The 27,717-nt window shown below is 42.2% G+C and overlaps 1 protein-coding gene across 1 annotated transcript in view; it reads right to left on the bottom strand.

Annotated features, from left to right (window-relative positions):
- hsd11b2 (hydroxysteroid (11-beta) dehydrogenase 2) overlaps positions 1 to 17,491 on the bottom strand; it is a 33,558-nt gene extending 16,067 nt beyond the window's left edge. Inside the window, exons 1-2 of the mRNA XM_049594871.1 lie at positions 16,878 to 17,491; positions 2,507 to 2,719 (exon numbers count right to left, since the gene is read on the bottom strand). Of these exons, the coding sequence (XP_049450828.1) occupies positions 2,507 to 2,719; positions 16,878 to 17,160 (496 nt within the window). The 5' untranslated portion in view covers positions 17,161 to 17,491. The remainder of the gene's footprint in view (positions 1 to 2,506; positions 2,720 to 16,877) is intronic.
- Positions 17,492 to 27,717: the final 10,226 nt, after the last annotated feature.

Here is a 27,717-nt window from a genome sequence, read left to right on the forward strand (position 1 = left end):
AGAGGAACAGTTAGAGGAACACTTAGAGGAACAGATAAAGGAAAAGTTAAAGGAACAGTTAGAGGAACAGATAAAGGAAAAGTTAGAGGAACAGTTAGAGGAACAATTAGAGGAACAGATAAAGGAAAAGTTAAAGGAACAGTTAGAGGAACAGATAAAGGAAAAGTTAAAGGAACAGTAAGAGGAACAGTTAAAGGAACAGTTAGAGGAACGATTAGAGGAACAGTTAAAGGAACAGTTAAAAGGACAGTTAGATGAACAGTTAAAGGAACAGTTAGAGGAACAGTTAGAGGAACACTTAGAGGAACAGATAAAGGAAAAGTTAAAGGAACAGTTAGAGGAACAGATAAAGGAAAAGTTAGAGGAACAGTTAGAGGAACAATTAGAGGAACAGATAAAGGAAAAGTTAAAGGAACAGTTAGAGGAACAGATAAAGGAAAAGTTAAAGGAACAGTAAGAGGAACAGTTAAAGGAACAGTTAGAGGAACAATTAGAGGAACAGATAAAGGAAAAGTTAAAGGAACAGTTAGAGGAACAGATAAAGGAAAAGTTAAAGGAACAGTAAGAGGAACAGTTAAAGGAACAGTTAGAGGAACAGATAAAGGAACAGATAAAGGATCAGTTAAAGGGACAGTTAGACGAACAGTTAGAGGAACACTTAGAGGAACAGATAAAGGAAAAGTTAAAGGAACAGTTAGAGGAACAGATAAAGGAAAAGTTAGAGGAACAGTTAGAGGAACAATTAGAGGAACAGATAAAGGAAAAGTTAAAGGAACAGTTAGAGGAACAGATAAAGGAAAAGTTAAAGGAACAGTAAGAGGAACAGTTAAAGGAACAGTTAGAGGAACGATTAGAGGAACAGTTAAAGGAACAGTTAAAAGGACAGTTAGATGAACAGTTAAAGGAACAGTTAGAGGAACAGATAAAGGAACAGTTAGAGGAACAGTTAAAGGAACAGTGAGAGGAACAGTTAGAGGAACAATTAGAGGAACAGTTAAAGGAACAGTTAAAGAGACAGTTAGAGAAACAGTTAGAGGAACAGTTAGAGGAACAGATAAAGGAACAGTTAGAGGAACAGTTAGAGGAACAGATAAAGGAACAGTTATAGGAACAGATAAAAGAACAGTTAAAGGAACAGTTAGAAGAACAGATAGAGGAACAGTTAGAGGAACAGATAATGGAACAGTTCGAAGAACAGATAAAAGAACAGTTAAAGGAACAGTTAGAGGAACAGATAAATGAACAGTTAGAGGAACAGATAAAGGAAAAGTTAAAGGACCAGTAAGAGGAACAGTTAAAGGAACAGTTAGAGGTACAGTTAGAGGAACAGATAAAGGAACAGTTAAAGGAACAGTAAGAGGAACAGTTAGAGGAACAGATAAAGGAAAAGTTAAAGGAACAGTTAGAGGAACAGTAAGAGGAACAGATAAAGGAAAAGTTAAAGGAACAGTAAGAGGAACAGTTAAAGGAACAGTTAGAGGTACAGTTAGAGGAACAGATAAAGGAACAGTTAAAGGAACAGTTAGAGGAACAGTTAGAGGAACAGATAAAGGAAAAGTTAAAGGAACAGTTAGAGGAACAGTTAAAGGAACAGTTAGAGGTACAGTTAGAGGAACAGATAAAGGAACAGTTAAAGGAACAGTAAGAGGAACAGTTAGAGGAACAGATAAAGGAAAAGTTAAAGGAACAGTTAGAGGAACAGATAAAGGAAAAGTTAAAGGAACAGTAAGAGGAACAGTTAAAGGAACAGTTAGAGGTACAGTTAGAGGAACAGATAAAGGAACAGTTAAAGGAACAGTTAGAGGTACAGTTAGAGGAACAGATAAAGGAACAGTTAAAGGAACAGTAAGAGGAACAGTTAGAGGAACAGTAAGAGGAACAGTTAAAGGAACAGTTAGAGGTACAGTTAGAGGAACAGATAAAGGAACAGTTAAAGGAACAGTAAGAGGAACAGTTAAAGGAACAGTTAGAGGTACAGTTAGAGGAACAGATAAAGGAACAGTTAAAGGAACAGTAAGAGGAACAGTTAGAGGAACAGATAAAGGAAAAGTTAAAGGAACAGTTAGAGGAACAGTAAGAGGAACAGATAAAGGAAAAGTTAAAGGAACAGTAAGAGGAACAGTTAAAGGAACAGTTAGAGGAACAGTTAGAGGAACAGATAAAGGAAAAGTTAAAGGAACAGTAAGAGGAACAGTTAAAGGAACAGTTAGAGGTACAGTTAGAGGAACAGTTAGAGGAACAGTTAAAGGAACAGTTAGAGGAACAATTAGAGGAACAGTTAAAGGAACAGTTAAAAGGACAGTTAGACGAACAGTTAAAGGAACAGTTAGAGGAACAGATAAAGGAACAGTTAGAGGAACAGTTAAAGGAACAGTTAGAAGAACAGTTAAAGGAACAGTTAGAGAAACAGTTTGAGGAACAGAAAAAGGAACAGTTCGAGGAACAGATAAAGGAACAGTTCGAGGAACACTGATCTAACCCTGAGAACTTGTTGGTCTGTCTTTACCTTTGTGTCCCAGCTTGGCCTTGGTGTCGAGCAGCGCCTGTTGGATCTGCTGTGGTTGGGTGATGTCCACCTGGAGGAGGGTGAGACGGGCGGAGCAGGTTCTCTGCAGCTCTCTGGCTCCGTCTCCCGACAGGTCCAACACTGTGGCGAACACCTCAAAGCCCAGAGCGTCCAGACGCTTCGCCGACGCATTCCCAAAACCAGAGTCACATCCTGCGGGGACACAGAGAGACATGGGTCAGACAGATAGACAGAGACACACACAGACAGATAGACAGATGGACAGATGAACAGACAGGCAGATGAACAGATGGACAGATGGACAGGAACATGTTGCTATAGTGACAGACAGCGATGAATATGCTGCAGCAGTCGTGATGAGACAGTGTTTCCATCAGTCTGACCGACTGACCGACTGACTGTCTGATCCGTAACCCCTTGGTGAGCGTGAGGGATTCACCCCGCTGTGATTGCATCACTTCCTGTGCAGGCTGGCAGGAAACAGCAGCGCATTGGCTCAGCGAGTTGAAGCTTAACCTCAGATCACACGGATCAGGTTTCCCTGATCGGCTCGGCGCCCAGCAGATGTTTAGATGTGCTGAAAACAGGTAGGTCTGGACAGAAACTGATCCGGCATCAGTCCTCCGCTTTGTCTTGTGAATCAATCAGCAGAAATGGAGACGGGGAAAAATATGGCCGAGATAATTTAGCACTTCAACATTTTATTGACACTGTGAGTACTCGCCTGCAGTTTGATCACAGATTTGTCTTCAGGGGACACAAGGACGTCTCACTGAGGACATCTCACTGAGAACGTCTCACTGAGGACGTCTCACTGAGACAGCTCTGAAGACACTGTTTTGTTAACAACTCAGCTGTCAGCTCAGAGTTTCTCTCTTCATTAATTATTTATTATAACTCAACTTTATTGAAGGAAATGATGATGATGATGATGATGATGATGATGATGACATCATGTGAAGAAGAGACTGTGTTCTGTCTCAGTTTGGGTTTTGTTTTCACAGTTCTCAGGTTCTCCTCTGCCTCGTGTTCATCTGTTGCCTCTGTCTCACAGCTCTGACTCTCTGCAGACACCTGAAGGCAGCAGGTCTTTGCTCTCTGACCGCTGTGATGATGTCACAGTCAGACCGCTGTGATGATGTCACAGTCAAACCGCAGTGACACACAGCAGATCAGCTGTTCACATTTACAGCAACCAACATCAGACGGTAGTAAAATAACCACAGACCCCCCGCGCTGTTTGTGAGCACATCAAACATCTCTTTCTGATGAATTACTTTACAGTTTCCTCTGGACGTCGACACGTGTTGGAGACGGGACGCAATGGAAACAGTTTGGTCTGCTCCACCAGAAACTGTAAATCACTTCAAACTTCTCACTGAATCCCTCCATACGTTCACCATCTGACACATGAGGCAACAAACACCAGCTGCATGTCGTCTCTTTCTAAACCAGGCTGGAGCTCCACATGTGACATGATGACATAGGTCGGTGCAGGAGTGTCACAGTGTGGGGCTGATTACCCTCCAATAAGAGGGGAGGCCCTGACTCGTCCAGAATAAAAATGAATCAGTGATATAAGCAAATTACAACTTGCGAAATGAGTCAGCTGAAAGACTCAACTTTGAATATAAAAAAGTGGAAGCTCTTTGAGGCCCCTCCCACCCCTTTAATTTGCAAATGGTTTGGTCCACCCTGCACCAGGTTTGTCTCTGAAGCTGAGTGAGTGATTCTGCTGCAGGAGACACGTGTCCTCCCCCAGTGACGGACGTCAGGGCTCCAGAAAAGGAAAGAAAGAAAATGACTGTATCTAAAGATGTGTGAGGTCCGACTGTTGTCACTAACGTTTTCCTACGAAAAGCAGTGCACCCAAATTCATACATATGTTGAAAGGCTGTGATCATGTGACCAATGAGCTGACAGCAGTAAACAGGAAGCAGTCCTGAGCGCCTGTAAGGAGGCAGGTTGGGGTGGTGGATGGGACTTTCCCCTGGAGTCACGTGATCGGATCTGTGTGAGTCATGTTAAGGTTCGTCCTCACCGTGTTTCTGATCCTAAAGCTAACCTCTGGAACTTTACAGTAATCATGTAACTGCACGTTAAGGACGTGACGTCATTTGTCAGGTGCAGATTCATAAGATATCATATGAACTGTTGTATAAGAATGTGCTGGAGGGAGACATGGGTCAAGAGAGGAAAGGCAGGGGCCCCCCAGAGACAGCCTATGCACAGGGCCCAGAATCTGGTGCTACGTCCCTGAGTAGATGTGCTACTGTGATGACAAACAGGAAGTGACAGAATTTGTTCAGGTTTAAAACTGAAGTTAAAACATTCCACCCAGGTCTGAGACAGAGGGAAACACTCAGTGATGACGGGGGGGAGCGCTGTGATTAACGGACTGATAGCAGAGATAATAAAACATTCTTCCTAATCCCACCACAGGTGCATCATGGGAGCCTGTCCATGAGGAAACGACTGAGAGTCTGTACAGCCTGTATCTTCCAGTGTATCATCAGGACGGATAATAAAATGGCCTGGTGTCAGCTCAGGTCTCAACCTCAGCGGGGGCAGGAGGGCTGAGCTCGGCTCTGTTCACCACACAGCGCATGAATTTATGATGGTGACACAGCTGCGTGCACAACAACATAACCAACCCTCACTGAGGGGTGACACGTTTCCTGTGTGAGCAGGTCACAGCGACGACACCTGAGTGTTTTAAAGTGTGCCATCATATGTTCTGTCACAAACAGGCACCGTGGGGATCTGTCACGTACCCCGCAGCTCTCCCAGTTTCCCAGAAGTCCCAGCACCTACAACCTGATTCCTGGCGGTACTGGCTGTTCTGTTTGTTCTTTTGTGCGGCGGGTGTCTGAAAGAGCTCTGCTGGCGAGAGCGTGGAGGCGTTGGCACGCTGCTTCACTCCGTGTCCTTGGAGGATTTCCAGAGTCACGTCCTGAGAAGAAAAATAGAGCAAACGCTGGCTCCAGAAATAAATACCACCGCTCTACTCCACGCTACACAAACACAGTGTGCACCTGATCACACACACACGCACGCACACACGCACGCATGCATGCATGCACGCACACACGCATGCACGCACAGTCAGGTTCAGGTTTCATGCTGTCGGCTCTCCTTACTCTTACACTCTAACTAAAGTGAAAGTTCTTCAGCTGATAACAACAGAGAGAAAATCTCAGCAGAGTTCAGCTCTGTTTTCAAGGAAGTAAATATTTTAGAGTTGATATGTGTGTTTGGTTGTGAGCTCTGTGTGTGTGTGTGTGTGTGTGTGTGTGTGGAGGCGTGTGTTTGGTTGTGAGCAGCGTCTTGTTGTGAGTGTGTGCAGGTCAGATCAGAGCTGCAGCATGTTTCATATGTTACTGTGTACAGACCACACGCTGTCCCACATTCTTCATCCTGTCCGACCTCACAGCGAGCCTCCGTTTTTGCTTTGAGGCCGACGTCTCTCTCAGAGAGACTCAGCCGGAGCCGCTGCCTCTCTGACAGATGAGCGCTAACTCCACCCGGCTGGAGGGCCCCTATAATCTCTGGAACATCCCCAGTGTAAACGGAGCGTTGAAGCAGAAGATTCATCTCCATAAAACAGACAGTTTGGAGTTGTTATCGCCGCAGGAGACGGATTGGGCTCCGAGGAGGAGCAGCGTTACGAAACTGGCTCCGAGGGGCCCCTCGGATGAAGAAATAAACGGGGATGTGTGCAGAGACAGACGAGCACTGAGAGGTCAAAACACACATCTGTCTCTGGGCGGAGGCCTCAACATCCTCCACATCTGCACACAGCCGCTCCACCTTCAGAGTCTATGATCCACAGGTTCACAGTCGGCACAGAGAGATCACTGCTAACTGTTCAGAGATCAGATCAGAGTCCTGCGCCGGGTCAGGTGCCCGATGGGTGACCTGCACACAGCTGTGTAACGGATAAAAATATGTATTTTTATATCAACTGATGGTAAAACTGAGCTCCAGTCGGGCAGCAGGTGAGAACAACAATCTGTTTTTAATCTGTCATAATAAAGTGCAGTAAAAAGATGTGCAGTATGTGTATAGTATTTTGACACCAGTGTAACCTTTGACCCCGTGGTCACATTGGTCACCGACGTGGAGGACTCCAGCCATGACACTTTGCCTGAGCCCGAGGATGAGGTGGCAGCCTACATGGAGTTGGGATCCTTTGGAGGTTTGATGGTGGTGGAAGGAGCATGCTAACATGTTTCCTAACCTGGCAGTGATTGAATGTTTTCACAGACACATGACAAGAACCAACCATCACGTACGACCTGCGGCTGTGTGACAGGAAATAACTCTCCACAGCAGCAGATGGCTGTCGTCTGTGTTCATCATTTAGAAAGAGAAACAGGGAGAACGACAGGATGGATTCACGATGCTAGTTAGCCAGTTAGCTCATTAACAACCTCATGCTGAAAGAATAAATGATATTTCCTGTGAGCCAAAGAACACAAACAGTCACAAACGGTTTCTGCTACAGAGCTCAGTGGAGAAAAGATAATCTGACCTAATGTAACAGGTTTGTTTTGGTCTCACTCCATCTGGACTTTAGTCGTCTGTTTCCTTTCATCACTTCTCTTCTGAGTTGATCTCACAATCTGAGGCCTTCCTGTCTCCTGTCTCTCCACTCTGTTGTCTCTAAAGCAGATTCAACACGCTCAATCAGCTGAAGAAAACCTGACAACCAGGGCTGACGACACGCCACAAAAACTATAGCGACAGACGCCAACTGATGAGCCGACAGTGAGCGCCCATCAGCTCGGTGTGTCAGGACACGAATGCTCGGAGATTCCAGGTGCAGTGAGCTGTGGAACGTGTGTGTGAGAGTGTCAGAAGACCTGGAACATCAGATAAATGAGAACTGAGTGATTTAAAGTTCAGAAGTATTTTCTCGAGTGTTTTTATTTCATCACGTGGCTGTTCATCTGTCTGACGGACGAGAGCTGAACTCTGAGATACTGTATCTGCTGAGATTAGAGTCCATGTGACGATCCATCATCAGCTGTCTGTGAGCACGATGTTAAAAGTTTAAATCAACAGTTGGAAGAACGTCTGAGTGTTTGAGGGTTCTGTTGTGGTTTGCACTCCATGTTTTATTAAAAGGCTTCAGAGAGGAACGATGAGAGCCATGTGCTGCGGCTGAGAGGTCAGGACGTTTCATTGTACAGCACAGAGATCCACCTGGAAGTCATCAGTGCTCTGACAGCAGCACATGAAGAGCTAATTGCTGCTGTCAGAGGAGAACGTCATCATTCACACAGGACGACTGAGGGGCGGAGCCAGGAGAGGGACTGAGGAGGGGGTCACACAGAGTTCACCTCAGAACATCGTAATGTGAGGAGACGTTCCACCTCAGTGTTCTACCTGATGGTGTTTGAGGTACTGGGGATGGAATTCTGGGGGTCCTTGATGAGGTTATGGGATCAGTGATTAGGTAGGAGGAGGAAGTTGTAAGGAACCTTGAAACAGTTGTAGAGGATCATGGTGAGGTTCTAGGATCCTCAAACAGGGCTCTTGGGGACCTTGAAGAGGTTCTAGTGGTCCTTAATGAAGTTCTGAGGGTCCCTCGGGAGGATACAGAGGACAGTTGTTAGGTTTGGGGAGGTTCTAACAATCCCTGAGAAGGCTTCAGGTTTTGGATAGTGATGTCAAAGAGATGTGATGACAGCAGATATTAACCCACACTTCTGTTCTCACGCTGGCGTTCTTGTGCTGGTGTCCTCATGGTGGCCTCTGCCATGTTTCTAAAATTCAAACCACATTTCTGGTTCTCATGTTGTTTGTTCTGTTGCTGTGAAGTGATTTTCTGTGCGAACACAACATGACCACACGCTGGAGGTCTTCATTGCTTCATCGGATGGAAAGTCGTTCTGCGGTCCAACTGTGAGCAGAGGTCGTGTGACAGGAGCAGGAACAAATGATGATCTTGGAGAACTCTTCAGAGGAGATGTTATGTAACACGCTGTGTGAGGACTGACGGCTCTTATCAATGTGTTATCAGACGAGTGTTTGAGTGACTCGCAGCTTCTCTTCCTCTGATTGGCTCTGAACGTCCAGAAAGATGAACTCCAATGAACCTTCGGCTGAGGTCATGTGACGGAGAGAAGAACTTCAAGAAAGGGAGAGAGGGAGTGATGAGAGACAGGAGAGACGAGAATGTGAGACGGAGGAAATGTTGATGGGATGAAGGTATGAAAGTGGGAAAGAACAAAAAAGGAGGGAAAGTAAAAAATGTCAGATGAGACTAAATGCAGGGAAGGAAGGAAGGAAGGAAGGGAAGGAAGGAAGGAAGGAAGGAAGGAGGGGAGGATAAAAGGAAGCACCAAAGGAAAGAAAAAAGATGGAAAGCATGAGATGGAGAGAGAACATGAAGATGATAAAAGGATAAAACAAAAGGACGAGTCAGATGAAACCATGAGCGACACTTTGAGCTCAGAACTGAGCAGAACGAAGAGTTTACAGTTTGAAGTTTAAAGTGAAGCAGCTGAGTTTGTGTTCTTGTTTTTGTTGGACGGGTTTTAGTGCAGCTGTGGAACTGAACCTTTGGACCAGAGACCAGCGTCTCCTGAGACTCTGTCCAAACTACCAGTCAGAGACCAGTTCCTCTGTCCAGAGACAGCTGACTCAGACTACATGAGACCACAGGGAATGACATCCAACGACGTAGAACTGCATAAAACTACGTGGAACTACAACTCAGCCTCGGACAGTGGGAGGCCTCGATGATCAGGTCCAGTGTTCTCCACAGAACAGGGAGTGTGAAGGCTCTGGAGGTTTCCTCGACAGGAGAGCCTGCAGCGCTGGCTGGTCAGCGAGCCCTCATCCTTCGAAGAATGTTCCTCTTTGTTCCACAGTCCAATTAGCTTTCTAAGAGCTTTACTGGGGCCTTTTTTCCAGCCTCTGCTCTTATTTCCAGAGTGACCTCTCGCTGACCTTCAGCAGCTTTCAGCAGAACCAATTAAGAACGAGCTGTTGATTGAGATCTCGGCTCAGGACCAGTTTTAAATCTCTTCATAGATATCGCCTGTTTGATGGGAGCCAGCGCTGGCCGGGCTGCCAGAGCGGGACGGCGTCCAGACTGTAATCAGAGCTAAAGTACAGTTCGTCTGCTAATGAAGTGAAACATGGATTCATGAGAACCGGCCTCTCGCAGGAGGAAGTGGAACTGTTGCATAAACCCTCTGTTTGCTCCTCTTTGTGTTTGCATACATGCAAATATGCCCGGCTTCTTGTAAAGGCGTGCGGAGAGGTGACGTTCGGACACGGCCGTGTGCAAGTCTCAGGGATTTTGAACTGTGTTGCCATGACACCAGACGACCTCCCGAAGCTGTTGGGCTCGGCCAATAGGAGCTTAGTCTGCAGTATATGTGGAGTCAGATTACTGAGACCTCCGTCAGTCTTAATCAGTCCAGCAGATGAATGTGTCTGTGGGTGGAGGCTGATGGATGCAGCACACACTCAGACCTATGTGATCTGGTTGGAGTCATCAGAAACAGTTCAGTTGATGAACGTCCAATAAACTGCTAACAAACAGAGTCCTTTGTTCATCAGACACCTGGTACCTGACAGGACCCACTCCTTGTTTCTCATATGTGAATATGATCTGGTTTTCTCTCCTCTCCAGTGATTTAATGTTTGACTGACTCAAAACACACATTAAACACACATTAAACATGGCCTCACAGAGACAATCTCAAATGTGAGAGCACAAAACACCTTCTTTATAACTCACAAAGTTCACAGACAAAACATTTGTCTTTTACTTGACACATCTTCCCCATGAACACAACATGCTAACATTATTAGCACAAGCCTATTGCATTTTACATTGTATAAATTAGCCTAGCAGCTAACTGACTTTTCATCTTCTAATATGAAGCCAGGAACAACAGCAACATTTAGCAAAAGTAACGTTACAAAGTCAGCTCCATTACAGCTCACAGGACTCACTGACAAAACAACTGTTGTATACTGAACACAACATGCTAACGTTATTAGCACAAACCTGTGGCATTTTACATTGTTTAAATTAGCTTAGCGATGAGCAGAGGTTTCCTGTGCTCATATGAAGCCAGGATAAATCACACCCAGGACTTTAAATTACCATCCTGTGGAGGCTCTGTTGTCTTCACCATTTATTGTTTCTGATCTGTGAAATTAAAGTAAAAAAATCATTGCTTCCACTGAGGGAAATGGTTTCAGCTCACAGAGACAGACGGGAGGTCTGCGTCACTGTGACGTGGGGCTGTGCATGTCAGACTACAGTGTAGAGTATGGCATGGGACACGTGTCCACGCAGCCTATATCATAGGTAGGCCGTTGATTCGACACAGAAGTATGAAAACATGGGACAAAATGCGTCTGGTGTTGATTCAGTGAGGGACAGTAGGAGACAATCCTGAGTCGTGTCTCATCAGAAGTGTTGTTGGTTAGTGTCAGGTTTCCACCTCTGATGATAAACACTGTCTCCTACAGACAGAGACGCACACAGGATCTGAGTCCGTCAGACGCTCTGAAGACTGATATCAGTAGAACACTGTCTGATGTTCAGACGTCCTGTGGGACGCTTCCGACACACCTGTGTCCCCACTAAAGTTAAAAGAAACTTGAACCAAACAATTAATCAGCCAGTCGAGGAAACATTCAGGAGATTAAACTGTAATAAAGAGATGTGATAGATGATAAACAGAGATTCAGCTGTTACAGAACCATAAATACATTTCCTGGAGTTTAAATGAATAAAGTCACTTCAGTTCACTTCAGGTCACTTCAGACACGTCGTATGTAAAAGACTCCGATGTTACAGACGTGTAAAATAAACTGAACGTTTGTTTCCCAGATGACTGCAGAGCTGATAGCTGACTAAATGATGATGATGATGATGATGATGATGAAGCCACATTAAAGCAGTTAAACATGATGTGGAGCTGATTTATACACAGTTTATCTCTCAGTTTAAACTGTGACATCACTTCCACACCATTATTTTCCCTTACAGGACGACAGTGAGTTCCTGGTGAACACACGCTGTCTGTAATCAGCAGCTGTGATTTATACACTGAATGTTAGTGAACACAGCCTGTTTCTATCGTGTGACTGTGAACACTCAGCGATGTTTGTGTAACCCAGATTTCTTTCCTCCTCATCAAACAAACACTCCTTCCTGCGTGGGAGGTGACTGGAGGAGACGTGGACCACACCTTCGTTCAAAGTCTAAGAATGTTTGCACACATCAGCAGAGCTGGAGCTGCTTCAAAGAGCCGCCTCCCTCCTCTCATTACAGCGAGCTGTGTTCAACACAGAGACACAAAACACTGCAGAAACTAACTCAACATGACCAGAGTTAACTGAGATAACACAGAAAACAGACTGGGGCTGTTTGCTTCTGCTCCACAGGTAGAAAACCTACAACTACCAGAATGCACTGCGCCACAAGAGACCAATAAACTCTCCCGCTGGTGGTCACATGATGCCAGTTTTCCGTGTGAAAACAATATGGTGTCTGGCTGTTAACACACAATCTGGTATTACAGTTAAACAGTAATCTGAAATATGAAGCAGGAGGTTTGGATCTAGAATCATTCAATCAGCATCTTGTAAACATCCTGTTCGCAGGGTCGAACATTAGCTGACTGGACCTGTCTCTGCTGTCTCTGCTGTCTCTGTTGTCTCTGCTGTCTCTGCTGTTTCTGCCGTCTCTGTTGTCTCTGCTGTCTCTGCCGTGTCTGCTGTCTCTGCTGTCTCTGTTGTCTCTGCTGTCTCTGTTGTCTCTGCTGTCTCTGCCGTGTCTGCTGTCTCTGTCGTCTCTGTTGTCTCTGCTGTCTCTGCCATGTCCACCGTCTCTGTTGTCTCTGCTGTCTCTGTTGTCTCTGCTGTCTCTGCTGTTTCTGCCGTCTCTGTTGTCTCTGCTGTCTCTGCCGTGTCTGCTGTCTCTGCTGTCTCTGTCGTCTCTGTTGTCTCTGCTGTCTCTGCCATGTCCACCGTCTCTGTTGTCTCTGCTGTCTCTGGAGCAGGTCCAGATGAGGTCAGGACGCTCTCACTGCTGCAGGAACACAAACCCCTCAGGACATCATCAGTCCCACTGAGGACAGGATCACTGAGGACAGGATCAGGTCCACTACAGCTCACAAATCTTGATGAGTGAGTGAATCAGTGTTTGTGATGAATGGATTAAACTTGATGTACTGCAGCTCACACACACACACACACGCACACACACACACACACACACACACACACACACACACACACACACACACACACACACAGAACCCTGATTTTAACAATACTTTAACTTTATTATAAAATTACTTTTAAAAACTTAAATCTAACAGGATTTTGTTCAACTTTTTTTACTACAGTACTTTTAAAAAAACTTTATTATGAATTACTTATTATTATTAAACTATATACATTTGTTTCGATTTTATGCAGTATCTAAAATACCCACAAAACATTGTCATAACAGTACTTTAACTTTATTATAACAGTACTTTAACTTTATTATAACAGGGCTTTATTTAACTTGATTATAAAAGTGCTTTATTTAACTTTATTATAACAGTACTTTAACTTTATTATAACAGGGCTTTATTTAACTTTATTATAACAGTACTTTATTTAACTTTATTACAACAGTACTTTATTTAACTTGATTACATCAGTACTTTATTTAACTTTATTATAACAGTGCTTTATTTAACTTTATTATAACAGGGCTTTATTTAACTTGATTATAAAAGTGCTTTATTTAACTTTATTATAACAGGGCTTTATTTAACTTGATTATAAAAGTGCTTTATTTAACTTTATTATAACAGTACTTTAACTTTATTATAACAGGGCTTTATTTAACTTTATTATAACAGTACTTTATTTAACTTTATTACAACAGTACTTTATTTAACTTGATTACATCAGTACTTTATTTAACTTTATTATAACAGTGCTTTATTTAACTTTATTATAACAGTACTTTATTTAACTTTATTACAACAGTACTTTATTTAACTTTATTATAACAGTACTTTATTTAACTTTATTACAACAGTACTTTATTTAACTTGATTATAACAGTGCTTTATTTAACTTTATTATAACAGTACTTTATTTAACTTGATTACAACAGTACTTTATTTAACTTGACTATAACAGTGCTTTATTTAACTTCATCATAACAGCACTTTATTTAACTTGATTATAACAGTGCTTTATTTAACTTTATTATAACAGTACTTTATTTAACTTGATTATAACAGTACTTTATTTAACTTTATTATAACAGTGCTTTATTTAACTTGATTATAACAGTACTTTATTTAACTTGATTACAATAATACTTTATTTAACTTTATTATAACAGTGCTTCATTTAACTTGATTACAACAGTACTTTATTTAACTTTATTACAACAGTGCTTTATTTAACTTTATCATAACAGTACTTTATTTGACTTTATTATAACAGTTCTTTATTTAATTTGATTACAACAGTACTTTATTTAACTTTATTATAACAGTACTTTATTTAATTTGATTACAACAGTACTTTATTTAACTTTATTATAACAGTACTTTATTCAAATTGATTATAACAGTATTTTATTTAACTTTATCATAACAGTACTTTATTTAACTTTATTATAACAGTGCTTTATTTAATTTGATTACAACAGTACTTTATTTAACTTTATTATAACGGTACTTTATTTAACTTTATTATAACAGTGCTTTATTTAACTTGATTACAACAGTACTTTGTTAAACTTTATCATAATGATATTTTATTTAACTTTTTTACAACAAGACAAAAAACCTTTATTATGACAGTACTTTAACTTCATTATAAAGTTGCTCTTTAAAACTTTATTTTATCAGTATTGTTTTTATCTTTTTTATAACAATACTATTATATTATAACTGTGCTTCTTAAAACTTTATAATAACAGTACTTCATTTAACTTTATTATAACATTACTTTGTTTTAAACTTTATTATAAAAGTATTTTGTTCAACCTGTTTTTACAGTTATACTGTAAAAGAAACTTTACAGTATATTATTTAACTTTATTTTAACACTACTTTAACATTATTATAAGGTTACTTTTAAAAGTTTATTAGAACAGTACTTTATTTAACTTTATAATAAGTTTATTGAACTTTATTAGAACAGTACTATTTAAAACTTTATTAATAACAGTATTGTAAAACACTTAGTAGAAGATCACTTCAACTTTATTAGAATAGTACTTTTTAAAAACTTAATTATAAGTGTATTTTTTAAACTTAATTGTGACAGTACTTTTTTTTAACTTGATCACAATAAAAACCTCACTGTAAAAGTACTTAAATTTATTGTAACTTAATTTTATAGTTTTGCATTTCAGTAGTCCACAGCAGTTTAGAGGGGAGTTTAATGCTATTATTAAAATCTGAGTAAAAAAGCCTTGAATAAAAAACCAGCCTAAATGAAGCTGTGTGTGTCGTGAATGAGGCGTTACGTGATGTTTATCCAGGAGCTGAAGACGTGTGATGTCACAGCGGCTCGACTGATTCAACAGCGTCCAGCAGGAGAACAGATGGTGTTGGATGGTGTGATTCAGTCAAAGAAGAAAAGAGTCCCGTTTTCTTCTGTGCTCAACAAACTCTGGTGACTTCACGCAGCTAATGTGCCGTGAAACCACTCGACTAAACGCCGACACGTCCTGCAGCTGTGACAAGGAAAAACTGAGACGGATTCATGCGGATGTTTCTCTGCACGTAAAGAGTTTATTCTGTCTGTGTGAAAATGTGTTCACTGGATTCTTTCATTTCATGGTTCATGTTAACACTCACATGTGTGAGCATGAGGCAGTGATACATACTTCATTCATTCATTCATTCATTCATTCATTCCTCACTCAGTCATCACACAGCAGAGTCATTTTAAAGCTTCTTTTGTTTGGCAGCAACAGAGTTTGAGGCTGGGACTATTTCCTGGAAACAGGAACACACTGGGTCAGTACTGGTCCCAAACCAGCATCAAACAGGAAGTCGCACCTACAACAGCGCTGACTGAGCAAACTCTGAGCGACCTTTATGACTCCTCGACAGAAACACACAGATTAATAATCAGTCAGAGAGTTGGTCAGAAACCAGATCTCTGCAGACGTTACCACAGGAAGTCTTTCTCAGACAATGAAGGGATGAACCCAGAGAATCACAGGCAGATTAACTGATTCACCTTCATGTTGCACCTTTAATTAAAAGCCCTGAGACGCAGCAGCCAACAACACAACAGCTGAAGCGTCTGTCCGTCTCCATGGTGACGGCCGCTCTCTACCTGTCAGGTACCCCGAGGACAGTTCAGTAAAGTTTCCACTGAGCAGGTGACATGAGAGCGGCAGGGCGGCGTTATGAACACATTAATCTGCAGCTCTGATTATCTCATTAACACACACACACACACACACACACACACACACACACACACACACACAGAGTGCCCGGCCAGCTGGCCCCGGGGCCACAATAACACGATTAGGACTGAATGGAGGCTGCGTGCACACACACACACACACACACACACACACACACACACAGATCTATAAACTAATCAGCGTTGTTATCAGACTCATTTCCACGGCGCTCTGATAACACAAAGTGAAGCAGTAACCAGTGAAAACACACACACACACACACACACACACACACACACACACTGAGTTTTATTGTGCAGGGAACCCCCCCCCCCCCCCGCCTCCAACAGTTCATAAAGTTTATTCGCCGTGACACACACTCCTCACACACTCTGTGCTGTACAGTGGGTTCAGCAGTGCCGCGACCTCGTCACCGATCATTTAAACACTAAACATCACAAACTTTTAACCCGTTTACGTCCAGTTTCCCTCCGAGTCGAGCTGAGCAGACCTTTTTGAGGCATCATATTTATAATTCACATTTCACATTTTCACATTTTAAGTTTAAAGTTTGAACAACACAAAGTTGAATTAACCCTTTGATGCCCGTGAGTCTCTGCTGTGACTTGTTTTCTCACAGAAGCTGCTGAAGTTTCACCAAAGATAAAATCAGCTTTACTTTGAGGCATCACACTGACAGGAAGTTCAGAACAAAAGCCACAACATGTGGAAACCTTGTATCTCCATTTCTGCTGGTTTTCAGATCAGCTGAAGGATTTTAACGTTGGTGTTGGACTCAAGACGCCAAACATGAAACCACACAAGCTTCACACCCAACACCAGCTCAAAGATCTGCTACCAACTACAAATTCTAACACATCAGCTGTTGCACACACACCTGACAGAGTGGGAGGAGTCTGGTCTTACCTGTGATGAGGACGGCCTTGCCGTGGGTGGGCAGGATGGCGGGCGGCGGGCCGGTCCTGGTGCTGGAGTACAGGCAGCAGGCGAGGCCGAGCACCGCCAGCAGTAACACTGCCGGCAGGCACAGCGCCCACAGACGCTCCACCAGCACAGTGGCCCCCAGCCACGCTACCAGAGGGGGGGCGGCGCTCAGGTGGGACGCCAATATCTTCTTCATGACCCCGCCGACCACCACGGTCAGAACGCCCAGGTAAATCCAGAAGGGAAGAGTGTAGTCATCCATCATCAGGGGAGAGGCAGAGGAGACACCTGAGTTACCTGTCTGTCCTTCTGTCCTTCTGTCTGTCCTTTCTTCACAGCTGAAACAAACCAGTCCACTTTCCTTCCTTCAGTGTGTCCCTTTGTGTCCCTGTGTGTCTCAGTGTGTCTCTGTGTGTTCCTTTGTGTCCCTGTGTGTCTCTGTGTGTCTCTGTGTGTCCCTGTGTGTCTCTGTGTGTCCCTGTGTGTCTCTGTGTGTCTCTGTGTGTCTCAGTGTGTCTCTGTGTGTCTCTCGGCTGCTCTCCCTCTCTGCTGAACACACTCCCTCTGTGAGTCGGTGCAGAACTCGTCCTCTCCGTCTCTCTCAGTGTATATATAGAGGAGAGCTGCAGGGGGAGGAGGGACTACAGGCTGCAGCCCTGCATCTAATCTGCACACACACACACACACACACACACACACACTTGAATAGTCCTGATAATTGATCTTTCATTGTTAGACTATTTATCAGAGTTACTGAGGGACTGTTCTTTACTTATCAGAGTGGGGGGGGGGCTGGGGTCCATGACCCCCCCCCCCCAATAAATCACTTATTAGATTTAAAAACTTGTGAAAAAGTGTTTAAACTCAGATTTGATTCAGAAGTGTGACTCATGATGCGTCCAAAGACCGTTGGGAAATTGAAGATCCATCGATAATTTCTGTTTTTACAGGTCATGATAAACAGTGTCATTTTGGCAGTTTTAAAATGTATTGCCAAAACAGTCTTCTATAAAAAAAAAGGCAAAAATTATTGACAAAATTACAGAGTTGCCAAAATTTGGAAGAAATGTTTTCTTTCAAATTGCCTGAATTTATCACAACAATTTAGAAAACTGAAAATATTTTGAGGGCAAATTCGCCAAAAGTTGGAGTGCATTTTTTTCCCCGTTAAAGGGTTTTTTGGGGAGTTTTTCCTGATCAGCTGTGAGGGTCATAAGGACAGAGGGATGTCGTATGCTGTAAAGCCCTGTGAGGCAAATTGTGATTTGTGATATTGGGCTTTATAAATAAAATTGATTGATTAATTGATGTTTTCTCTAAAAAATGTACTGCCAAAATTGATCACTACCATTTGGAAACTTGCCAAAATGTGGACGCCATGTTGTCTTTAAGGATCGTTGGTAAAATAAATACATGTGTAAGCCCCGCCCTTAGCCACAGTGTGCAGTGTGTGAAACACATCAGCTGATCTGAGTGGAGATACGAGGTTTTCACTGATGGCTGTATGGAGTAAAGAGTTAAACAGAGTTCGTCCTGATCAAACCTCACATAAACAAAGGAAAAAACCTCCTATCTCCAGACCATCAGCAGCGTGGTGTCTGAAACCTCGTATCTCCAGGACCTCAAAGGATGCAGGAATTGTCTCTGGTGCGTTCAGGTGCGTCTCCTGTTTATCTGATGTTACACTGAATGTTCCGACTCGTGTTCTCTGGGATGTTTCCTGAAGTCTTCCAGTAATGTGAGTCTGGCTCTGCTTCTCAGCAGCCTGACTCCGCCTGCACAGGAAGTCAAGAGGACAACAGAAAGACCTGTTGGCGTTTGTGGAGTCAACTCAGGCTGCAACTTCCAGAAAGTCTCAGAGAGACTCAGCAGGTTCAGAGTTTCCACAGACATGCTCCGTCCTCGGTTTGTTTGTTTGTTTGCTTGTCTGCAGGATCACTGAAAATCTTCCCGCCTGATCTTCATGAGACTCGAAGGAGGAGGAGGAGGAGGAGGACACAAGTCGAAGAAGACTGAATGTCTTCTGACTGTGGAATGACTCTGAGTCACAGCACATTAATTATTTTTCACTTCCTTTCATTAACATTTTGATCATGTGACCTGATGAGCGTCTGAATGTGACCCAAAACTAAAACTCTCCTGATGATGTCACTCGTCACCATACAGACAGGTTTCCTGTTTGCACGCAGCAGCAGCAGCAGCAGCAGAGGGTCAAAAACTCCTTCATGTGTCCACAGCACAAGTTGACATCATAAAGTTCAACAAACCACAGATTTGTTACATTTGTTTGTTATTGTGTCGCAGACACGACAAAACTTTTCGTTTCAGGACGTTGTGTTAACGTATGAAAACACCTGGTCATGGCTCACAACACCTGTTTTCGGTGACACAGTGATGTCTCGATGAAGCACAGCTGGTTTCATGACGCCATCCCTGCTGGAAAAACAGCGACTGGTCGCTTCAAAACACCAACTGGTTCCTCAACAGCTGCTGGAAACACAGCGATGGGAGGAGTCACATCATCCACCTTCACATCCACCTGCAGAGGACAGTCAGCTCAGATACTACGTCACTGCAGAAACGCTGATATGAACATGACGTAGCAACAGTTTCCTCTGGTGACGGAGCTGAGTGACGTCTGGTCAAGGAAAATATGTTTCATCCAAGATGGCGGCGCAGCCTCAGCGATGTGCCGTCTGAATCTCCTCAGGTGATGTCAGAGTGAGACAATGAACACGTGGAGGTGTTTTATTAAAGTTAGTTGAATCCAACAGGAAACAGACGAACCTGAGAGAGAAAAGAAAACAAACATATTTTGAAAAGTGACCAATCAGCTGTCAGTGAGTCGTGGATTATTTCTGCTCCGGTGTCATGTTGGGAAATAAAACTCTGAGTGTTTGAAGTCTGTATCTGCGGCTGCGGGTTCTGCGGGTCATCACGGTGCAGCGGCGCAACCCTTTGACTTTGACGATGAGGATCAGGACAGCAGCGCACAGTGAGCGCCATCAACCTGTCTGACACGATTACCTGCTGCTGTGAAAGCACCTGCTGAGCTGCTCTAACCCCTTTCCCTTAATCTGAGCAGTGTTGGACACACATCGTGTCCCACGGTCAGAGCAGCCCGTCCTCACGTGTCCCAGAGCAGCTTTAGCGATCACACAGTGACCCCAGGTCTCCACCGGATGTCCCACAACCTGCAGATTAAAGACAAGAGACACCACGGGAACTGAACGGTCACATATTAGACAGCACGCAGAGGGAGGAGGACACACACACACACACACACACACACACACACACACACACACACACACACGAGGCCGGCGGTCACCTTGTGGAGTAAACACATCAAACACACACAGCAGGAGGCCAAACAACAGCACTCAACTGGAAACGTTCACAATGTGACAACATACAGTTTTTGTGTCCAGGAAACACACAGGAGATTTATTTATCAATCATTACATCATCAGTCATGACATCATCCATTCATCAATCATTACAGACAGCAGACGGTCACGCAGGAAGGTTTTTAAACTTTAACCTGCTCAGACTCAAAGATTTTGTTTGGTTTGAATTTTTAATTTCTCTGAGCTATTTGGGATCAATATGACCTGATGAGTCTAAAACACTCAAGACTGTCTTTAAACAGGAAGTAGTTTTTGAACAAAGAACGATGTGATCATATGAGGACAGTGGGTTTATTGGTAATCGTCACAAGTGTGTAAGAAAGTATAAAACTTTTTTAATGACTGGACATCGATGTGCAAAAACCAAATTACAAGCAAAGTAACAAATCCAAAAGTCTGTGATTTATTTATTTAGTAACTAAAAGAGACAATAATAAAGTCCCAGTGTCCAGAGACGAGTCCTTCCGAATTAACAGCGTCTTATCTTGTTACTGTTGCTCACATTAGTCTCGTGTCGTCATATCAAACTACAAACATTACTAATCATAAATTAACCATAACATCTGATCAGGTTTTGGACCATGTCCACTTTCATGTCAGGATCAGCTGCAGACTGACTCGGCAGAGATGGCTGTCATCTTGTTTTTAAATGGATTAGAGCATTGTGTTTTTGCTCCCACTAGATGGAACAAAAAACTGTCCACGGACGAGGACAACAGGTCTGAGTGCAGCAGAACAGAAGAGACCTAAAATGTGATGTCCTCATGTGAGGACTCAGGGTCTCAGGAGGTCACAGTTAAACTGTTTGGGAAACAGGCTCATTGGCTTACTGGTGACGAGTTGAGGAGAAGATCGATGCTCTGACACTCCGAGCTGATAAAGAACCAGGTGGAGGAGTGTGACGTTGTTTTTATACTTCAGCTTTTCTCCAGATAAAACATGTTCATCAGCTTCAGAGGAGCCAGGCTAGCTGTGTCCCCCTGCCTCCAGTCTTTATGCTAAGCTAAGCTAGCTGCGTCCCCCTACCTCCAGTCTTCATGCTAAGCTAAGCTATCTGTTTCCCCCTGCTTTCAGACTTTATGCTAAGCTAATCAGCTGCTCTACAGACATGAGAGTGAAAACAGTGAAGAGGATCGACCTGAATGTTTGTCGCAGCCTGAGGAGGAACACAGGAGGAAACAGTGTCTTTGTTAGGGATGATTTTTCTATTTTTAGTGGCAGATTAATCCACATTAGGTGCTGTGGTGTGTATTTGTGGCAGCAGGACGATGTGTGTGTGTGTGTGTGTGTGTGGGGGGGGGTGTCTTAGGGAAAGACTCCATTGATGAGATCAGGACGTTCTGTGACAATAAAGTAACATGTCTTATCTGATGTCCTCATGTGTCAGCTGAGACCGAACCACGTCTTGTGTTTGACCTGCGGCGTCTTTCAGACGTCATTCTTCAAGGTGGCGCTCACTTCAGGTCAGAGACTCGACCTCTGTGAGAAGTGGAATCTGATTCAGATGAAATTCAAAGAGGAGACAGAACCAGGTGGATCAGAGACGAGCCGCAGACGTCTTCAGACTGCTGAAAGTGTCCCAGTGGACACACAGCAGAGACATGACGGAGACGTGTCCAGCTGACTGAGAGAACAGGAGGACAAACGTGTGTGAGGACACACTTGAGACATGGACATGTGGATGTTTGGATGTGAATCACTTTACTGTCTTTACGGAGTTATTTTACTCTTAAATTTCCCCTTAAGTTCTATTAAACTGATTAAGGACGTCTCCTGTCCTCTTTGTGTCCGTCCACACCTCAGCTGCTTCACCTTTATGTTTCTGTCAGATGTAGACATGTCTGTTAAATAAAGTTGATGTTTGAACAACAGGCCTCAAATCTTCCTCAGAATGTAATTAGATAAGAATCTGCTGTTATGTAAGGACGCTCCGTCCTGCCAGCGTGTCTGTGTCCTCCTCAGGACCGACTCGTCCCACCTTCTCTGGTCTGAGTGCAGCCCGTTGTGCCAACATGCCTCGGGCTCGCTGTGATTAAAAGCAGCCTATTACAGCGCGACGTCTGTGAGCCAGGAGCGAGCTGGCAGTGGCAGAAAGCGTCACACTTTCAGTCAGCTGCAGCGCGCCGCTCCAAGAATCCAACGAGCTGTTTCATAAATGAGACTGAACACAGACTGAGACGTGATTGGCTGCTGCAGAGCTGATGCAGAAACACCACCTGACATGGACTGGAGAGGCCACACCTCCTCCACTGCTGCTGCTGCTGCTGGTGGAGGAGAAGGATCCACCATTCTGCAACATGTGGAGTTTCTGCTGGAATATCGGCAGGTAAACATTTGACTAAAGCTGGGAGAGAAAGAAATCTGGCAAAGGAAAAACAAAATCAAAGTCAGTATTTAAATATCCCCCCCTCCTCCTGCAGCTCCTCCCTCTCTGTCCTAAGCCCCTCCCAACAGATGACACACTTATTCCTGTCTTAATTAATTCTCTCAGTTTCTTCTCACCTCGTCTCTACGTTTATCAGACCGCAGATGAGACAAGAATTAGCTGCTAACGCTCCCTCCGGCTCACTCCCCGCCGCTGTCGACTGCTTCACCAAGAGGAGAGGTGGCAGCAGCTGTGGAGACGGACCTGTGGTCAGCAGCTGTAGCAACTCAGACCTTCCAAATCAACACGTCCTCACTGTGACCTCGTCACATGTCCACGTTTGGTCATGGACTTTCCACGTCCACATATGACGTCCAAGGTACCCTGGGTGTGTTGGTTGTTGACGTTCTGGGACGCCGTGTCAACTTCAGCCTGTTACATGTATTGTCTGTTTTCAAAATACACTTCTGTTTTCACAGGAAATGTACAGTTTGTATACAGTCTCTTTCAAAATAAAAGTCTTTCCCCCTGATGCCACCAGGGGCTGTTAAGCAATAACCACAACCAGCCATTTAACATGCCAACATTAAAGGACTTCTTTTTTGTTGGTGTCTGACGCTGGAAGTCACTGGCAAAGCGCCGGTTTTCCAAGACTTTGGAGTGAGACCAGGTTGCCCAGCACCGGGTGTCATGGCAAGCTGGTGTCCAGCAGCTGCGTCAGGTCTAACCTGTGTAACAGCAGCAACAGAACGTTTGCTGATCTGGTGGGGAGGCGGGGCTGTCCGGTCCCTCAGAGCTGGGGTTTGATCTGACTGGAGGTCAGTCTCTGGAACTGCTACCTGCTCTCCTCCCAGCGAGGTGGTCTGTGGTGGCGGAGAGTGAGGCGGAGGACACACTGGGATTGGAGGCTCTAGCTAACGTTAGCTACGTAAACATACCTCATGTCATACATAGCTAACACTGTACTTTCCACTGTGAAAAACACATCCTCAAACTTCTGGTCTGAAACACCGTCTGTAACCAACAGTACAACAACGTGAAGCTCCAGGAAATAGACCCCACCAAAGGTGAGCCCTCCTTGGGTTGGCTGTACCCCTCGGATCAAGTTAGCAGAAGGTTAAACTAATAGCAACATTTTCTCTCCATCTCTGAAACTCTTCACTGATACTGACTTGTGTTTAATTCAGTTTATTGTCAGACTCTGTTTGATCAGTGTGTCTTCCTGTTTTGGGGACGCTCTACAGTGTAGACAGATGTTGTCACTGCTGGAACTTTCTCTGCCTCAATTAAATCAGACTTTCACCATCTCCGTATGATATCCTACGAATCTGTGCCCCATGAATGACGTCACGTCCTTAACGTGCAGTTACATGATTACTGTAAATTTCCAGAGGTTAGCTTTAGGATCAGAAACACGGTGAGGACGAACCTTAACATGACTCACACAGATCCGATCATGTGACTCCAGGGGAAAGTCCCATCCACCACCCCAACCTGCCTCCTTACAGGCGCTCAGGACTGCTTCCTGTTTACTGCCGTCAGCTCATTGGTCACATGATCACAGCCTCTCAACATATGTGGGATGTATATGAATTTGGGTGAATTGATTTTCATAGGAAAACGTATGAAACATTTGTGGGAACAGTCTGACTGGAGGAATGTGCATGCTCACCTGCATCTGTAGTACAGCCAATAGGAATGCTGTCTCTCTGAAATGACCTGTGATTGGACAGAGTCTCCTGAAAACAAGAGGAGGAGCAGAAGTCCAGTTTTCTCTCAGTTTATTATGATCAAAGGTTGTTATGGGATATTTGTCCAATGCACCAAAATCAAACTGTGTAGCCCAGCTGTAAGTTCAGACGTTTGAAGACTGAAGACTGAAGTTCAGGAACACAGAGTGACCTTGACTCTTTAGATGGAATGAGGAAGTGATGTCAACAAACAGCTGACATCATCTAGAGTGTTTCAGCTTCAGATCACTGCGACTCGTCACTAGGGCTGTCAACAAATATTCTAAATTCGAATTCGAAAAAAATGGACCTTCAAATGTGAAAATTCATATTCGATTGTGGAGAAAAAAACCCAACCACCGCAGCTGTCCTCTTTGCGAGTGGCCGTTGGTCTTGGCCGCTGCACTGAACGCACTGCATGACGGGTCAGAGAGGGGGGGCGAGCGAGAGGTCTGCAGTCGTTTATAACAAAATGTTATAGATCATTGTTTTATGTGTTTTAATGTGTAGGTATGTAAATGTTTTCAAAGCCGTTTATGTTGAAATAAAAATGCCTACAAGTAGTTATGTTTCCTTGTATTAATACATATTCCAGTATGTTTCCTTGTATGAATACATATTCTAGTATGTTTCCTTGTATTAATACATATACAGGTATGTTTCCTTGTATGAATACATATTCTAGTATTTTTCCTTGTATTAATACATATTCCAGTATGTTTCCTTGTATGAATACATATTCTAGTATGTTTCCTTGTATTAATACATATTCTAGTATGTTTCCTTGTATGAATACATATTCTAGTATGTTTCCTTGTATTAATACATATTCCAGTATGTTTCCTTGTATTAATACATATTCTAGTATGTTTCCTTGTATTAATACATATTCCAGTATGTTTCCTTGTATTAATACATATTCTAGTATGTTTCCTTGTATTAATACATATACAGGTATGTTTCCTTGTATTAATACATATGCAGGTATGTTTCCTTGTATTAATACATATTCTAGTATGTTTCCTTGTATTAATACATATGCAGGTATGTTTCCTTGTATTAATATATATAGAGGTATGTTTCCTTGTATGAATACATATTCTAGTATGTTTCCTTGTATTAATACATATTCCAGTATGTTTCCTTGTATTAATACATATTCTAGTATGTTTCCTTGTATTAATACATATTCCAGTATGTTTCCTTGTATTAATACATATATAGGTATGTTTCCTTGTATTAATACATATTCCAGTATGTTTCCTTGTATTAATACATATATAGGTATGTTTCCTTGTATTAATACATATTCTAGTATGTTTCCTTGTATTAATACATATTCTAGTATGTTTCCTTGTATTAATACATATACAGGTATGTTTCCTTGTATTAATACATATTCCAGTATGTTTCCTTGTATTAATACATATTCTAGTATGTTTCCTTGTATTAATACATATACAGGTATGTTTTCTTGTATTAATATATATAGAGGTATGTTTCCTTGTATTAATACATATTCTAGTATGTTTCCTTGTATTAATACATATTCCAGTATGTTTCCTTGTATTAATACATATTCTAGTATGTTTCCTTGTATTAATATATATAGAGGTATGTTTCCTTGTATTAATACATATTCTAGTATGTTTCCTTGTATTAATACATATTCCAGTATGTTTCCTTGTATTAATACATATATAGGTATGTTTCCTTGTATTAATATATATAGAGGTATGTTTCCTTGTATTAATACATATTCTAGTATGTTTCCTTGTATTAATACATATTCCAGTATGTTTCCTTGTATTAATACATATTCTAGTATGTTTCCTTGTATTAATACATATACAGGTATGTTTCCTTGTATTAATATATATAGAGGTATGTTTCCTTGTATTAATACATATTCTAGTATGTTTCCTTGTATTAATACATATTCCAGTATGTTTCCTTGTATTAATACATATTCTAGTATGTTTCCTTGTATTAATACATATTCTAGTATGTTTCCTTGTATTAATACATATTCCAGTATGTTTCCTTGTATTAATACATATTCCAGTATGTTTCCTTGTATGAATACATATTCTAGTATGTTTCCTTGTATTAATACATATACAGGTATGTTTCCTTGTATTAATATATATAGAGGTATGTTTCCTTGTATTAATACATATTCCAGTATGTTTCCTTGTATTAATACATATTCTAGTATGTTTCCTTGTATTAATACATATTCTAGTATGTTTCCTTGTATTAATACATATACAGGTATGTTTCCTTGTATTAATATATATAGAGGTATGTTTCCTTGTATTAATACATATTCTAGTATGTTTCCTTGTATTAATACATATACAGGTATGTTTCCTTGTATTAATACATATACAGGTATGTTTCCTTGTATTAATATATATAGAGGTATGTTTCCTTGTATTAATACATATTCCAGTATGTTTCCTTGTATTAATACATATTCTAGTATGTTTCCTTGTATTAATACATATTCCAGTATGTTTCCTTGTATTAATACATATACAGGTATGTTTCCTTGTATTAATATATATAGAGGTATGTTTCCTTGTATTAATACATATACAGGTATGTTTCCTTGTATTAATACATATTCCAGTATGTTTCCTTGTAATAGTTTGCCCTCTTGTGGACATAATGCAGAAAAAAAAAAATTTAAAAAAAAATTCAAATGGTTCGAACCTATGAGTTACTTTTAGAAGGAATATTATCTCTCAGATCCCCCATATTATCTGCAGACGTTTTCTCACAAACGGCTTCTGTCGCTTCTTTCATCATCACACAAAGACAAATTCTCAGACTGAGAACACTGTGACACACTTCAGCCGATCCGAACAAGACGATTCACTCTCACTGATAAAGGTCTAAAAGGGAACAAAGTGTTATTCAGGGGTTGTTTGTAAGACTGAGGGCTCCATGAAGAACCCTCTTCATCTCAAGAACCTTCTTCATTCAAAGAACCTTCTTTATTCAAAGAACCTTCTTCACTCAAAGAACCCTCTTCATCCAAAGAACCTTCTTCATTCAAAGAACCTTCTTCACTCAAAGAACCCTCTTCATCCAAAGAATCTTCTTCATTCAAAGAACCTTCTTCATTCAAAGAACCTTCTTCACTCAAAGAACCTTCTTCATCCAAAGAACCTTCTTCATTCAAAGAACCTTCTTCACTCAAAGAACCCTCTTCATCCAAAGAATCTTCTTCATTCAAAGAACCTTCTTCATTCAAAGAACCTTCTTCACTCAAAGAACCTTCTTCACTCAAAGAACCTTCTTCATTCAAA

This window comes from Epinephelus fuscoguttatus, linkage group LG2, assembly GCF_011397635.1.
Source record: "Epinephelus fuscoguttatus linkage group LG2, E.fuscoguttatus.final_Chr_v1".
In the NCBI taxonomy this organism is placed as follows: Eukaryota; Metazoa; Chordata; class Actinopteri; order Perciformes; family Serranidae; genus Epinephelus; species Epinephelus fuscoguttatus.